The 16507-nt window shown below is 43.4% G+C and overlaps 1 protein-coding gene across 3 annotated transcripts in view; it reads left to right on the top strand.

Annotated features, from left to right (window-relative positions):
- Positions 1-16507, top strand: part of CCDC186 (coiled-coil domain containing 186) — a 33097-nt gene continuing 16590 nt past the window's right edge. The window contains exons 1-4 of one of the 3 annotated variants that reach the window (XM_080597746.1): positions 1-93; positions 9640-9690; positions 11809-12507; positions 14891-15017. In XM_080597746.1, coding sequence (XP_080453872.1) covers positions 11813-12507; positions 14891-15017 — 822 coding nt within the window. In that variant the 5' untranslated portion in view covers positions 1-93; positions 9640-9690; positions 11809-11812. Of the gene's footprint in view, positions 94-3569; positions 9083-9639; positions 9691-9853; positions 11681-11808; positions 12508-14890; positions 15018-16507 lie in introns of those variants that run through there. The other 2 variants (XM_080597747.1, XM_080597748.1) reach the window with 2 other exon arrangements.

Here is a 16507-nt window from a genome sequence, read left to right as displayed (position 1 = left end):
CTCCGCCCGGCGCGGGCCCGGAGCGCCGCCCGCCGCCATCTTGGCTGATGTGTCAGGCCGCGGCCATGGGGGAGCTGTCGCCCTCCCCGCACGGTGAGGCGGCCGGGAGCGGGGACGGGGAGGGGGCGGGTGGGTGTCAGCTCGCTGCCGGCCCCCTCAGCCCCGGGGGAGCCCGTGGGTTCCGTGAGGGGGCCGTGCGGGGCCGGGGCTGGGCTCGGGGGGGGGGTCCCCGTGGCGGGGGGGCTCGGTACGGGGCGACCCTAAGCCGGGATGTGGGAGCGCCCCGCTCCGGCCTCTCCGCGTCGTTAGGCGGCTCGCCCCGGTGTCTGGGGCTGCGGGGGGCTCGCTACGCGGTTAAATAATCCGCTGACGAGAATTAGCTTTATGGTGTATCAGTACGAAGGTTATTTTCCAGCGGTAGGGTGAGCGGTGTCCTTGTTTTTGCGGGTGGTGTTTGCTGAAGCCCCTGCTGGGTTGGCGAGCAGGGAACGCTGCTGCGAGTTGGGTTGTGGTGTAGGTATGTGGGGTTTGGCTCCTGGCCTGGAAAATCGGCTGCCCAGGTGGGTCTGGCGTGGGTGTGCTTCCAGTGAGACCGTGCACGCCGGGGGAGGATCTCTTGTGGGACTGAAACCTGTATGTAGGGATAGGGATAGGGTCCTCTGGCTTTGTTGTTGGCTTGCTTTATCGCGTAAACTTTCCAGAAGTTAAAATGTGACAGGCGGAACGTGCTAAAAAATCCACATGTGACCAGTGTCCTGCTATGTTTTGCTGTATAAGGAAATTGTTGAAACAGCATGGAAAACAGCTGCTCTTTTATATTGAGAAAGAAATGCAATCACTGACTGCGACGAATGCTTATGTTGCCATTGACTTTAGGAGGGGATGGTTAAGCTCTAAAAGCAGAAGAAATTGAAATTCTGAAGTGGCATCAAGAGACAAGGCAGTCCACTTGAAATGTCATCCATTTTAGAGGGGGGGGAATGTAAACTTGAACCTTATTGCCTCTGAGCTCTTCTCGTCTTTTTCTGGAATTCTTCAATCATCCTTTTTTGCCTTGGCTTTAAAACAATATTCTCTATTGTTTTAAAAGACTTACTTGATTTGGTATTGTTGACAGATGTTTATTAGTATTGCGAAGTTCAGTATTTCAGTGTTGAGAAGAGGACTAAGGAACGAAACAGAGAGAGTGGTTTCTTTGGTCCTAATTAACAGGTATGTTGCTTATCGTTTCCTTAGGCTAATATTGGATTTCCTGAAGCTGGCTTTTTAAAGAGTTATGGAAGAAAGCAAGTCTTTTTCTGGATAGGCTGGTGTTATTAGGTAAAAGGCAGTGTGTTAAATCAGTAGTCCTTACGGATAGCTTACATTCAGACTATAGACTGAGACCTTGCTGCCTCCAACTGAAACAAAAAATCTCATCAGAAGCAAAACAGTCTCAGAAGAGAGGAGTTGTAGAAGAAAATGATCCTATCTTCAAGAAGGGCATGGAATACTGATGTTTTTAATGTGCAAATGTTACATAATACCTCTTATTAATTAACAGGAGTCCATCTTCTTTAGAGCTCTCAGTTGACTCATTCAGATTTGCAAAAGATCAACTCTTTTTCCCTGTTTGTTTTTTTTCCCCTCAGGGGCTCTGGAGAAGCTCTGTAGGAAGATCAGGTTAGAAAACAGCAGTGCCTTACCATCCTCATGAATGGTGTTTTTCAGTATACAGAGGTCAGGCAGACAGAAACGCCTTGGTTGGAGTTTCACAACCCTGTTGTATGTTCTGGAAAGAACATTTGAAAATAGCCTTTGATTGCAAATATGCTGGCATCTTCAATACTAAATAAGCTAAGACCAGTAGCTTAACTAATACAATACCATGACACTACAGCTTTGTAATGGATGAAACTTCTAACTCGGTTAGCGATGGAGAAGACCTGTCGTAGAATATATGTTTTGTCCAGGCTGTGATCTCAGTCATTCAGGGAGGATTTCTTCTCCTCCCTTAAAGCATTCTGCTCTGCACAGGTGAGAATGTCAGTGTCAGAAAGCGAATGCAAACGAGGCAGTAGTGGTGACTAAACTGGCCGATATTAGCCTTGTTCTGAGCAGAGTTGATGCACGATGCTAAAATCCTGAAAGACTGTAATGGTGCTGTTGGTGGTATGGCAGCAGTTGCTGAGCAGTGTAGGTGAGACCAGTTTTCCTTACTGAGAAGAGTAGGAGTTGTGTGCTGAAGAAGCTTGCCCACAGAAGATTGCAGGTCTGTGCATAATCCCGTATGTCTCACTTGAAGCTCAGGGTAAAAGGGCCGTGTTGCTCGTATGTGGTTTTTCCTGAGACACGGGCTTCTGAGCCTGGGGCTAGAGTGACAAAAAAAGCAATACTCAGGGTACCTGATGCCTTGTGTTATGGGGAACAAATCCAGTCCCACTTACTAAACCTTAACCGATAAACTTTATTTTGGAGTTGTGCCGTTACTTGGCTCTGTGTGCGGAGTTAATGGGATTGTGATATTAACCACTTGCAAGACATGGGTAGAAAACCTGGTGATGCCGTGAAGAAATTCATACAGTGTTGCTCAACTGTTTAACTTGTGACATAAACAAAGAAAAGCAAAGTTAAAGTATGAGTAAGCCTGGTCTTCTACAGTACTTGACTCACGTTGAAAGAATTGATAGCGATGATGAGCTTTGCACCTTAGCATGGGGCTATGCAATCAGTGCGTGTATATAAAGTAAGATTAAAAAAAGAGGAAAAATGAGCTTAAGTGTTAAACTGATACAAGCAAGGAAATCTAGAGAGTATTTGTGTATATGCACACTTCCACTCCCTGCTCTCCAAGCACTTGCATCAATGCAGGTCTTTGTGTGAGCTGAATCGGGAACTGTGTCGAGTTATGCCTGGGCTGGAGAGCTCGGTGTCGCAGCACGCAGCCAGCTTTACCTCTTGTACGTGTCCTGTCTGCACTGTAGCCCTCCAGCTTTTCCACACAGACGGAGCCACGTGTCGATACATCTTCCCTCTCAGCAGCACTGGCTGATACTCCGTAAGCCCTTTACCGTTTGTCTAGTATAGAGCTATATCCAGTCTTTGGTCTAGGGTCAAAATGAGTTAATGTTGGGAGAGCTGGTGTAGGTGGGACTTGGGTGGTTTTCTTCTGTTTCCGACATGTGCCATCTAAATACAAGAAGGCCGTCAGTGTACAAGGCCTCACGGCCTTCCCCTCTCTGTTTTGTATGGCATGCAGGCAGTAGTTAGGAACTAAATCTCCTCTGAAGCTGTTCTTGGCTGAAATCTTTGATCTGTCCCTCTACATAGCAGCTATACAGCAGAGATACTTCTCATATCTGGTCACGTAAACAAGAATTTATTTCAGTGAATCCTCTTTTCCTTATATTTTTCAATTGAAAACAGAATTATCTCTTGGAGTTGAATTTCCCTCTTTTGCAGCGTTACCTGGTGATGCACTGTTTAGACTGGGAAGGCGATTTGAGGTGGAGCTCTTGTGAAAGATGCCATGCCCAGTACAGGTACGCTGGGTGCTAACTGGAAACAACAGGGAAGTGGGCTTTGCTAGTCACTGTGATGAGCAGTAGACAATAGCTGAAGATATTTGCTTTAGGAAAATAATTAAACAAAATAACCTCATAGTTGACTTGTTGGACAAAGGTAGGTTTGGTCTGTTCAGATTAGTCTAGGTGAAAGTATTATTAGGATTACACTTCAGCTGCCTGCTAACACAAGCTGTAAGATTTTTCTTCCATTTTATTTTTAGTCATGCTGTCAAGTAAAACTTTTAACGAGTTCTTGTGATGACAGGTTGGCACTCACTTAGTGCTGACTAATTATCCCAAATTAAATGATTGTTGTCTAGTAAAGATGTGAAAAGTTCTTGAAGAGTTGCATTGTAGCTTTTAAAATGAGCAACGCTACGATACGAAGGGAAAAAATTGTCCTACCCCAGCATCAGTTATTTCCTTAGCAGTCTGCTTGGAGATTCATTCCGTGTATGAGAGCACATGAGCTGTCCTGCGGCTTCGTTTCTTACCCAAGTGTAATAGATTGGAAATTAAACCCAAATTAAAATGAAGTAGCAGTTTCTGGGATTCTGAGAGTTGTCTGGTTGCTAATGGTGACTTTAATGTGTTTGTTTTAGGGTAATCTGGTAAAGAAAATAGTACTTATTATTCTGTGGTGATAGAATAGGGAGGTGTCCCTGCCCATGGCGAGGGGTTGGAACTGGATTGTGTTTAAGGTCCTGTCCAGTCCTAGCCATTCTCTGGTTCTGTGAGCTAAATGAAGTTTCTCTTTAGTTTACGATGAGTGTAGAAGCTAGAACTGAGGTGGAAGGCTAGTGAGAATTGCAGGGCATTTGAAGAGACTGCTGCTTAAAGCTGTTTACTTAGATTTTCTCTTGAGTCTCCAATGGGTGTTACTTTGGGATGGTGCCATCTTGAAAAGCAAGATGGATAATAACAGCAGCTATTTTGTAAGCTCTTGGTCCAGAACAGAGTTTAAGGACGGATCAGGAGGCAAGGATCTCTAATCCCAGTGCAGAGAGCTGCTCTGGAGCAGTTCCAAGGGGCCTGTCCTGTAGGTAGGGGTTTTCTCTAAACGTACTGCGTAGAGGTGCGCAGTGTTTCCGTAGCTAGTTTGCGATACGGGCTGCAGTTTCAGCGTGACCGTATGAATACCTCTGCATGTGGGCTGCTTGTGTTGGTGTCACCGGGTGTTTCAGCTCTTTATGTTTGCCTGGTCATGGTGCTTAGGACCCTACTGCCTGGGGGTGTCAGCTGCCCATGAGCCGTGGAGCGCTTCGTCACTTCTTTCCTTGTCCCACGCCCACTCTGAAACGCATCGTGCCGCTGCTGCAGCTTTAGTCATTAGACTTCAGTCCACTGCTTGTAGGAAATTTGAGTACTCTGCTGTGACAGATAAGAAAGAGGAAAGAGGGTGGCTTTGTAAGTTACATTGTACTTTAAAAATAAGCTTGTCTCGGATTCTATAAAGCCTATATGGATGCTTTTCACATTTCCAGAGGCGAAGAGCACATGTGGTGTTAGCTGCTGATGTGAGAGCTGTGGTTCCCTGGGTTTGTGGATTACATCCCTGCCTCCTTGGTGGAAAGGAGATGGTGCTCTCTTTGCCAGAGGCTCTGCTCCAAGGTCTCGTAGCACAGCTATGAGGGGAGAACATCTATGCAAAGCTGATGCAAACCCTTCATTGTCGGAACTGACATAAGTGGCTGCAGCTGACCACTACGTTGTTTAATGCTGACTATGTCTGGTGTTCAGTGAACTGCATTTATGGTGTTAGCTTCTTGCTAACCGAACGTTTACTCCTCTTTCACTCTGAGGCACGTATCTCAATACCCTTTACTGCTTCTCAAAATCCACTCTGGTTTGAGCAAGTCTTTGTTGTTATGCACACACTCCTGAAGCATTAGTCCCTTTCTTTCCATCCTTGTCCTGCTTTTCTACTGTATAGCTAAGCTCAGCAGCTTAAATATATTCTTTTTCTGTTACAGCAGTGATTTTTTGTCTCCTGGGACTGACCTGAACAGCCAGCCCATGTCCTGGCAGTGCCATGCTTCTGTCACTCTTTACTCTGTTTTGGTAAAAGCCCAAATGTGATAGTTACTTGGTGACAAGATGCGCATTTTCTTTTTTTCCCATACTGTCAGTGATTTTTTTCTCAACAGTCAAGCTTCAGAAAATGCTTCCTATACTTCTGTCATTTAATGAGTCGTTAGATGTGTTTTGAAATTGCCTGAAGCCTCTTTGTTCTTCTCCGCTGTTTACAGCGTACGTGAGGCATGGTTCAAACTCGGCTTCGTGAAATTGAATGCTGGCATTAATGGTGCATCTGCTTAGGAAGTCTTTGTAGTCCAGGATTTAAAAGGATCATGTTTGTGTTCCGTAAGATTGAAAAGGCAGGCGGTTTGAAATGGCATGATATTGAATTAAAATGTACCAGATTCTGAAGGCATGCCCCTAATAACAGGATAGGGGAGGGTTGTGGTCCTGCTGAGAGCTGTGCAGGCAGTGGGAAGCACACAGGGAATTGCTTTCATCATGAATTAACTTCTGGTGGCTGGAAATTAGCAGTGTTGGAACGGGGCTGAAGATTTCTGAGTGGTACGGTGGATAACCTGGTGGATGGCTGAATGTGTCAAGAGCATCTTAAAAAGTAGGGTGTATGGTCTTTTCAGCAGAGGAAAAGGGAGGATTGAGTGTTGGAGAAACTGCTCTTTTTTTGTGCTCAGTGACTGGCCTCTGAAGTGAGAATTTATTGTTAAAGCACGTATGGGAATGAAGGACTGCTGCTGGTTTTCTTCCCTCTGCCTTCCACCTGTATTGCTGCATCTTCTTTCACTTTTGCATTGGCAGTAGGCAGAAAGGCAAAAGAAAACCAGAGAGCAGGAGGGAGAAAAGCTGCAAGTTTGAGATGAATGTGGTAGGTCTTAGCTCTCTGCTAATACAGAAAACTTCTTAAATTTTCAGAGTTCTTCTAGTGAAGGTGAATAGAGGAGTTAGTCTGGTGGTTCAGTGTAGGTATTGTTTGAAATACTTTTATTTGGAATCCTGTATCTCGAGCTGTACCTGCAGAAGCTATCCATTGCTGGCTTGCGTTCTGACACCGGGCGTTTATTGTCATCTCTTAGTGTATTTGGAAGAGTGATCCTAAAACAAGAGTTATTAAATTTATTTTTGTTACTGCATATGAAAATTAATTCTTAATTCTTCAGAACGTATAGCAGTATTAAAATCAGCATTTGAGTTGGAAGAGATCTTAAAAGAGGTGATGTGTCTTCTAACTGCTAATTGGCTTCTTATCGCTGCAGGTAACTGCTATGGTTGTAGTCCAGGAACTAAATATTAATGTCTGATCACTGCTTTCTTAAATAGTTATTTAATGTGGACTAGTAAGTCTTGCATTAATAAACAGTCAAATTACTGTTCAGAGATGATATCACTGGCTTTTCTGGTAATTCTATTTTCATTTCCCTGTAAAAATACCATAATAAACAGGTACCTTACTACCCTAACACATTGTCACAGCAAGGGTATACCATAATTAGACTTTTTTCATTCCAGAAATCCAACGAACGTGCTGTAGCGTGGTATTTACTCGTCGTGCGAGAATGAGAGCAAATCTTGCGTGAGGAAGAGTTGCTTGACTTGTCCACTTAGCAGGTGGATTTCATAGGACAAGTTAAGACCTTGATCTTACTGGCTGGTACTTCACAGATCAGGTCTGTACTGTTACGGTAGCTAAATATTAAACATTATTCGACTTAATTTTTAAGTCACTTTAAACCTTGAGATAGGTTACTTGCAGACAATAGAACGTAAATGGACGTAATCCAAATAAATTCCAGCAACCTGTACATTTTTTCCTTTGCAAGTTTTACCTTTTTACATGCATTAATTCTGCAAGCATTTCTGTGTGCTCTTACCTCTTGTCTACAGATAGCCCCCGAGGCCAGGGCTTAACAACATGTTAGGGTGCTTGCTGCTGAAGGTAGCTACAAGGAATATTATTTTTTTGTATTTTACAGGATCATGTAGCAAGGTTTTTGATGTTCCCCCCAGATCAATACCTGTCTTGTATCAGGTGCTTAGCCGAAGAGCTCGAGTGACTGTCACCTCAGTTCGTGTTTCTGCCGTTTGATTAGCAGTTAGAGGGGATGCTTCTGTTCTGGTCCAAAGGCAGTGAATGAAAAAACTGCTGCTGGTTTCCTGAGTATTTGCTTTCTTTCATGTATGTTTCTGTGAGACACTCCCTTAAAAAGTTGTGCTGGCCATTCACTGTACCTGCAGGCCCTCAAAATCTTCCGGAGTTTGATTCCCGGCAGTTTTGCAGCAGCAATTCGTCAGACAAGCACATTTAAGTTACAGCAGTAGGAGAAGGCTGCAAACTGTGGCCCTGCCAGAGCAGCAGCAGCCTTACAGCCTGGCTGCAGGAAGCCTTCCCCGCACCGTGCCAGTGCCCGGCAGTCTCACAAGGTACCTGGGGGCGCTGGGGGTGCGAGGCAGGCACGCTGGGGCTGAGCTACCCTCCCTGTGCTCACCTGACAGTTCCTACCCTGGGCGTCTCAGCACGCACTGCTGCTGCAGATAGGCTGCTGCGTGAGCCGGGTCCCATGTGGAAGGGCTGGAGAAGCCTCAGGTGGGTTTTGGGGCCGAGTGACCGTCTGCGGGTGTAGGGGCACGCAGAAGGGCGCCGGTGCTCCCCTGGCAGCACTTTGCTTTCTCCTGCCCCGCTGTGTGCAGACTTGCCCTGGTGGTAGGGCTGGTGTGTAAGGAAGTGGTACCACAACTTCGTTATTTCCCTGACCTTTGGAAGAGTCATTTAGGGTAGGTAGGGTGATAGAAGGCGTAGATGGAACCTGGAAAAACATCGAGCTGCTGTCAAGTGTGTATCAGGCGTGTTTGGGACCTGCTGTATTTGTACGCTTGATGTGAAAGAAGCGAATATTATCATATTTCGTTTCAACCAGCTGGGGCTAGGCTGGCAGCGTTGATCTCTTTAAGCTAAGCACACAGTTTTGCTTACCAAGCAGGAGCTTTTTCTTTGCTATTGTTACTGCAGTTTTCTGTCTCTGGCCTTACAAAAGAGGTCTCTGCTCTATTTAGTTGCCTGGGGTAGACGTGAGAAACTTTGGATATGCAAGAGATACGTTTGAATATCAAGGTGAATTTGCATTGACAGCTACCCCCCATGATTTCTTTGGCTGGATATTTCTGAAGATAAAATTCTGATCCTAGCATAAGATCTTATTTCTATTTTAAAAATAGGAATGTGAAAACTAGTACTGTGCGGTGGCAGCAGGAGGAAAGAAAACATCTGTTCAGGGCAGGAACAGGTTTGGATCGATGTGGGCAAACAGATGTAGAATTTAATATATTGGAATCGGGCTGGGAACATTCTTAATGTAGGAAATTCCATTCTGGGCACCACTGAGATGCAGAGCAAGTCTGCAGGGAACACTGAATCCTCAGAATTTACTCTTAAGCTTTACCAGATTTGTACAGTCACTTCAAACTCCCCATGCGTTTGATACAAAACCTACACGTCATGGCTGATAGTAAGTACATGATATTATGGATAAGGACTTGATGGCATTTTATTGCTCTGTAACTGCTTGAATTATGCAAATAACTTTACTTCTGCTTCCGAATAGATTAATCTCTATTATTAGTCTCTAATATTAATTCAGAGTCTTACTTACAGGAGGAAGTAACACGACAAGGTTAAAAATCAGTATTCTTTCAAAAGTACAGTCTAACAGCGCTTTATTTTTCTGTTGCTCTCATGTGAGGAGAAATACCATCCAGTTTGCTGACCGGCCTTGAGGTTTAGGTGGAAGCTCCCCTATCTGCTTTTACCACTTCTTTTCTTGTGGGAGTGAACCGCAGCAGCTGGGCAGCCATGAGCGGCTTTGAGGCAGCAAAACATCAAACAGCTACAAAGTTGGGGGGGTTATAACACTTTAGAAAGTGCTTCAGAAAAGTCTTAAATTGAGCCAGAATTTTCCCTCTGATCATTCCAGAGAAAGTGTCGGCAAGGACTTAAACTAGAGGAACCGCTATGGAAAAAGTTGCACCTCAGCTTTATTCTAACAGTCTTTTTTTTTTTTAACAGGCATCTGCTGAGTGTGTGGATTGGAAGCTGCCCGTGACAAGATAGTAGGAGGTGAATTTCTGCCTTCCCTCTGAACAACGGCATTGTTTGCAGATCTGATGGTTATTGACTGTGTTAAATGTACCAGTCTCAATCATTATTTTTAACAGCTTTTTAATTAAGTAGAAGCTAGCATTCTGCTACTGTCGAGCTCAATGCTTTTTCTTGCTGCCGTATTCATTTTCCTTGCTTGCCAATTTAGATCGTAAATGGGGGTTGTTTCATTTATTTTTTTTAGATTAACAGTAGAACATCTTGAACTTTCATTACTAGGAGCTATCAAAATGTAGATAGTTACGAAAAGAGCAGTTGTTTTGGCTGGACAAACTAAGCAGATGGATTCATTGGCTCTGGTATTGACCTAAGCATAAATACTTGAAGCCAAGGGTAATCAGGAATTTTATTCATGTCAGAGAAGATTTGCTTGTAAACTGGGAATCCTTGTAAAAGTTTCACATGGTATGTTGTGTAAGAACTCTGCCGTTCACCACCTCTTTCTCATTTGTAGTTTAGTTACCATTTGTTTTCTGGTTCCCATTGATTTGTACTGTTTTAGAGACTGTGGCGTTTAGTTTTTTGTTTTGAAACCAAAAAGGAAAAGAGGTCTGTTTGTTACTTAAAGAGGTAGAATTGTCACTGGATCATTTGTTACTGTTGCCATAGCATGTTCTCTTTCATACTCAGCCTTAGGTTTAGTTTCCCTTTCTATTTTCCTCCTGTGGATTACCCGGCAGTGTTTTCAGGTACTTGTGGTGGGTCTTTTTTGATTGTGTTCTCTGATAGAAACAGCTGAGCTGAGGCTACTTCTTTTTTTTCCTTATCTGATTTTTTTATCTATTAGTGCATAGTGGTAGCAATTAGTCACAGACATAATGGGGTTCGTGTATCCCTCTGTTTTAATGGGGTAAGCCGTGGTACTAAGTGTTGGTTAATAAGGCAGGGACTTTGGAGGAGTTGAGCCAGGTGGCACAGAGGGCTTCTGCTCGGTCTGAGTTCAAGTGCAGAGTCTGGAGCGTGTAGCTGAACAGCTCTAGTTGTGTGAAATGTGTGAGAGAAAGCTAAACAAATGAGAAAGCAAGTGTGAAAACATGCCTGATGTTGCAAGATGGCAAAGTTACTGCTTCCTTCGAGATAATTGCTGGAAAAGCTAAGCTGAATTCCTAAATGAAAAAATTGACTTCTGTTTATAAATAGTCTAATTTATCCAGTATGGGGGGCAGGGTGACATCTAAAAGTTATGACTGCTGTAATGAATTTCTCCGAATGGAAATGGTACGATAAGAGCTTCTTGTGCTTGATAAAAATGCCAGCAGGCTTTCCAGACACCTGACCATCTGGGAGTCCTGAAAAAGAAGATCCAACTTTATATCCAGGCTGTTCCATAAATGTTCTAGCTATTTGGATCACAGTACGGTGTCCTTCTAGAAGAACACTTTCTTGCATAGCTTTTCAACTCCTCAAATGTTTGCTCTGCAAGCTACTTTGGGAGAGCAAATCTGCCTCAGACCATCTGTGCTCATCCAGCAAGAGATTTCTGCTGCTTGCTAGCAGATGGGAGAAGAGAATCTCACCCCCAGCCCCCTTCTTTTGGGTTGCTGGGTACAGATAGGTTTCGTTGTATGGGTAATAGGTGAGGATGTGACAGTAAGGAAGTATTTTCTCCCTGGCCGGATGAGGGAGTTGCCCTGTGTTATAAAAATGAGTGAGTGAAGGCATATTGTTGCTTTTAAATCGTGTGTGGGACAATGAAAGCTAAAAAGCACACAATTCTTAGATATTTATTTGTTATATCTGAAATGTTTTTCAGAGGTGATTACTTGAACTTTTTCTGGTTTTAAATCATAGAATTATTAATTCTAAAAAAGTTCTATTTTTTTGATTGTGTTGGCATTTACTGTCCCACTCCTTCGTGTTTGCTTTCCTTGATTTATCACCCTCCTTCAGAAAAACTTGGAGAATTGACGTAAAAGGCTAGAAGAACAACAAACTCTGCATAGCTGCTGTATGTAAATGTTTCTGCCCTTTGAATTGTGCTTTCCAGTAGACTTTCTTTCCCCTTTCTTAATCTCTTTTAATTTTGATTTTGAATATAGCATGTTGTCTAATACGAATCCTTCTACATTTCTGAAGGAAAATGATGGAGGAATGTGTACCAGCAACGCAAGGCACGCCGGAGCCAGTCAACCTGTCGGGCAATGCCTCTTCGAGGTGCCCAGATAACAGGAGGGCTGACGAAACACCTGGAGCGAAGGACTGCTCAGACATCGCTTGTGCTGGAGCTGGAGCTGGCGTCCTGGAAATGGAACCGAGGTTGTCGCCCTCAGACCAGGATCCGTCAGACATTGACCTGAGCAGCCGCGGGGGCCTGGCGGAAAGACAGGAGCAGCAGCAGTCTGTGCGTGACGACAGCGGAGGAGCGGACTGCGGTGCCAGTACCTGCTCTGAAAGTAGGGTCGAGGGCTCCACGAAGCCAGGGCGTTTATCTAGCGAAGAATTTGAACAAGATCCAAAAACTAATCAGGCCGAACAATCGTTAATGGAAATACTGCAGGAGCTAAGGGAGGAATCTGACTTTGTGAAAAAATCTAGTGATAAAATCTACTCAGAAAGCCCTTACGACACAGACTGCACAAAGAAGCTTATTTCCACCATGCATCAGACTTCCTCACAGGATGATTTGCTGAAGGAAATAGAGTCTGAACTCTTATCTACAGACTTTTCCAAAGAACACAAATGTCCAAACGGTGTGAGGAAAGGTGAACATGCCTTGGCTGTGTTTGAAAAATGCGTGCAAGATAAATACCTGGAGCAGGAGCAAACTATAAAAAAGTGAGTATTTTAGTATTCTCATTGCAGCTGTGGATGTGTGTACTAAAAAGTTTCAGATGCGTATTCATGAACACAACGTTATGGTATGAAACAAATAGCATCCTGAGTTGTTTTAAGGACAGATGAACATCCTTAAAAAAAGGTCAGTAAGTGAGGAATTATTTTTACGTGTGGAATGTACTTTTAAATAAAAATGCGTGCTTAGATCTCTGAATTCTCGTGGGCTTTGGCAGGAACTGAATGGCCAACTGTTCAGTCGAATAGCTTGCCAGTGTCTAGAATTACTTATATCACCATCACTTTTACAGTATTTAAAAATAGTCCAAGATTCGTTCTGTCCCTGTATGTCTTCGAAGAAACGAACCATTGTAATTACGAACTCTCACTATTTGTGTTTGATTTGAGTTTGAAGTTGCTTGTTTCTTTTTCAAGCAATATCAGAATTCAGTCTTCTGTCATAATCCGGAAAGTTCTAATTGGTTGAGAGTTGTTCTTTGTATTTGAAATGGTACAGGGGGGCTTTTGAAATGCTTAAACTTTGCTGTATTCAACTGGGCTTAGTAGTTCTACCATCTGCTACATGAAGCATATTTGTCGAAAGCCAGTTCATTGATTTTTATTTTATTTTTTTGATTCCCCACTTGGCCTTTAGCGTTCTGTTACCTCTTCAAAAAGGTTTTTTATTAACAAAGCGTAGTGTGTAACTTTAATTTTATTCCTGCTTGCAGAGCTGGAAATAAGTGCCCTCTCCTTCCTACGAGGCATTCTGATAGCGTGGAACGGGAGGACATCAAAGGGAGGGAAAAATAGGGGGAGAAGCTCCCAAAAAGTAGAGCAGGGAAAGCATTCTCTTGCACCTCACCAGTTGACCTCGTGGCATAAAACATAAACGTGAGGAAAGTGAGCTGATGACGGGAAAGCTTGGGTATGCGTGATTATGCATTTAGTAATTGTGGAGGAGGAATGAGACTCTGAAGGGACTGGTGTGTAGCTGGTTCTAACTCCAGAAAATGGTAAGTGAACAAGTCAGTTGGGTTTTACATTTGTTTACAGTAAATTCAAAGGCAGATCAGTATTTTCAGCAGTGGACCAATTACTTAGAGACAAATGTGCATGTAGATATATGTATTTATTACATATACACACAGATTTGTTTTATATAAACATATCTTCAGTCTCTTTCTTTGCCAGCTGCATCCCTTTGAATTTTGGGTACTCACCTCGAGAGCGCAAAGCTGCTGTGGAATACTTTGTTTAGTCCAAAGAGTGTTCTGGGTTGGGCTGATTTTTGTCCCTTTGTTTATGATCAAAAGAATTTCCTGTAACGTTGCTCTGGAAATAGTCCAGCTGTCTTTTATGAGCAGATCTGCGATAGGTAAGTGAGCAGCAACTGTGTGAATCTCAGCTCCCTTTGAGCATTTGTAATCTTGGAATATTCCTGACTTCTGAACTGTTCTTTAACCTAAGCTTGCTTTCGTTGGTGGTATTGAAGTTCTTGTAATTTGGAAGTCTTGTTTATTTAGAAAATAGTTTTTGAAGGAGGGAAGCTGAAGATGAAAGTATGAGTCTAAAGGGGTATTTAAATATCTTGTTCGGGTAAATACATACGGCACACAAATTCATGCGGTTGGTGGCCTAACTTGCCTAGGTGCTTTTGGAAATACCCACTACCTAACCGTGTCTTTAACCATTTAAGTACATTTGAGACTGTTTACTCAGCAACTCTGACAGTATGACTTCTGAGTTTCACATATTGCACTGCTAGAAGGTCAGGCTAAATCTAGTATTGTCAAGGTGTCAGCCTCAACTCAGGCTTCAAACAGCTGCAAAGGAACAAACTGTAGCTAAACATTTTAACTTTATAAGGGCTATGAGCACAGATCCTGTTGTAGGTACATGGAACCCAGATTTGCTAAGTCCTATATCTTAGCAGGTTGTGGACTTCAAAGGCTGCTGTGAGAGTTTGTGCCGATCCAGGAAACGAACGCGCTGCCTGTGTTTTCAGAGCTCTGACTGGGGAGCTCTGTGGTTGGAAGTTACTGTGTACAAAAGCACCTTAAAATTGTTAACCTTTACAGAGCCTGCTGCTAGTTCTGGAGTGGCATAGAGGCATGAAATATCTCACATCGTCAGGGGCAGTAGAAACCCCAGAATGCTGGAAGCAAGCATTTTCTCATCAGAAAGATGCTGCTGGCTGGTTTAGAGTTAAGCTTCATAGGCACAGCATGCTTTTGTTTTTCTAAGGCTTTGGTGGAGTTCATTAGTGTTTCTGGCTCTAATTGCAATAGGATTTGCAGTCAAGAAGGAAGAAACGTATCTCAAAATAAATAAATCAAAAATACAGTACTGAAGTACCTTACATTTTGTTTCTTTTTCTTTACAGATTGATTAAAGAAAATAAAAAACATCAAGAACTGATTTTGGACATTTGCTCGGAAAAGGACAGCTTAAAAGATGAACTGAAAAAGCGAACAGAAACAGAAAAGCAGCACCTCAACATCATTAAACAGGTACAGACAACGAAACAGAAGTGGCAGCTAGTATCTCACCTGTATGTGGTGCCCCTGTTTAATAGAATATGTGGTAGCATAGGGGAGAAGGAAGGAGTGCCCGTGCTCATGTATTCTGAGTATTTGGATTTATCCTCACAATTCTTCCATTCCAAGAAGTATTAACTGGCTGAAAGTGCTCAGTGCCTCTGGCTAAGCAATCTGAATCCAGCAATTCATTTTAGGTGTTCAGGGAGTTCAGCTTGATGAGTTGCCTTGATAGGCGCGTTGTGTGTACCTTGTCTTCCTGCTGGAGACTGTGTATGTTACAGGCCTCGTAAGCCTTTTTGCAAAATGGCGAGTTCAGTCTTTTAGGATGATTTATTTCTTGTATTTAGACAGAAGGGGAATCTTAGGAAAGTGTTTTATCATGCCTCATTTTTTTTGTAGTAGTCTTTACCTTCTGTTGTTAACTACTGCATCTGGCAATAGAGGTGAATGGCTGTAGGTGGACTTGTAAGTGCTAATGGTTATGTGGAACGTATGTAAAGGTTACAGCATGTTAACTGTGGCCTTACACGTTATTTTGGTATTACTATATGCTACATTTGGCCAGTGAATGGTTCAGAACCATGACAGGCCAAAGAGGAGCATAGAGTTTGTGTTGGTGTAGGCTGGCATTAGTGTAGGAGGGAAAGGTATCGCTTCGGGTGTCACTGCTGCTCTATTACAACATTCGTGAGGGAGTCACATGTTGGTTTCTAGTCCCATGAGTAAGATCCCTGATACGGATGTTTGGAGGTGGTTTCAGAAAATGCTGCTTTGGTGTAATACTCGTAGTTGGATAGCAGCTGGAATTGTGAGATACAGTGCAGTGAGAAACACCTGAGTTGTTGGGTTTTGTTTTCTCGTTGTTGAAGTGAATGTTTTTAATGTGATGATTTCTGAATTAATGCGTCCCGGTAGCTTTCAAGGAAATGAAAGTTTGGCAGCACTCGCAACTGCAAGTAAAATGTTTATGCATGCTTGCACGTTTAAAAATAAATAAAAACAAAGGTTTTGTGTGCTAGGCAATGATTCAACTTGCAAAACTGAAGAGGGTGTGATCAAATTCACTGTGTGGCAACAAGTATTTTAGCTTGTGTTTGCTTTGTGTTGTAGCTTAGGTTGCACAGAAATGAGGTACTGACAGTGGCATCTTTCTTCTTTTACACCTTTCTTCCCCACAAAAAAGGCAGGCCTTGGTGAAATGGCTCTTGGTAATGAGAGGGTTGTCCTTAAGGCACAGTTTGAGCAGCCTTAGGGCAGCATCACAGCTTGTCTCGCCACCACTCGCCCTTGTGCGAGTGCTGTTTCCTCTTGGCCATGCCTGTGCGGCTGTTCAGCGAGCCTGCCCGGGGAGGTGTTCAGCTGAGCGTCGGTGGTTGTTCTTCAGCTGGATCAGGTCTCACCTAGTTCACTGGGTGCCTAAGGAAACGTGCCAGCACAGTGACTAAGCACCACCTTTGTAT

This window comes from Anser brachyrhynchus, assembly GCF_964034855.1.
Source record: "Anser brachyrhynchus genome assembly, chromosome: 6".
In the NCBI taxonomy this organism is placed as follows: Eukaryota; Metazoa; Chordata; class Aves; order Anseriformes; family Anatidae; genus Anser; species Anser brachyrhynchus.
This window is presented reverse-complemented; position numbering and strand designations above follow the sequence as displayed.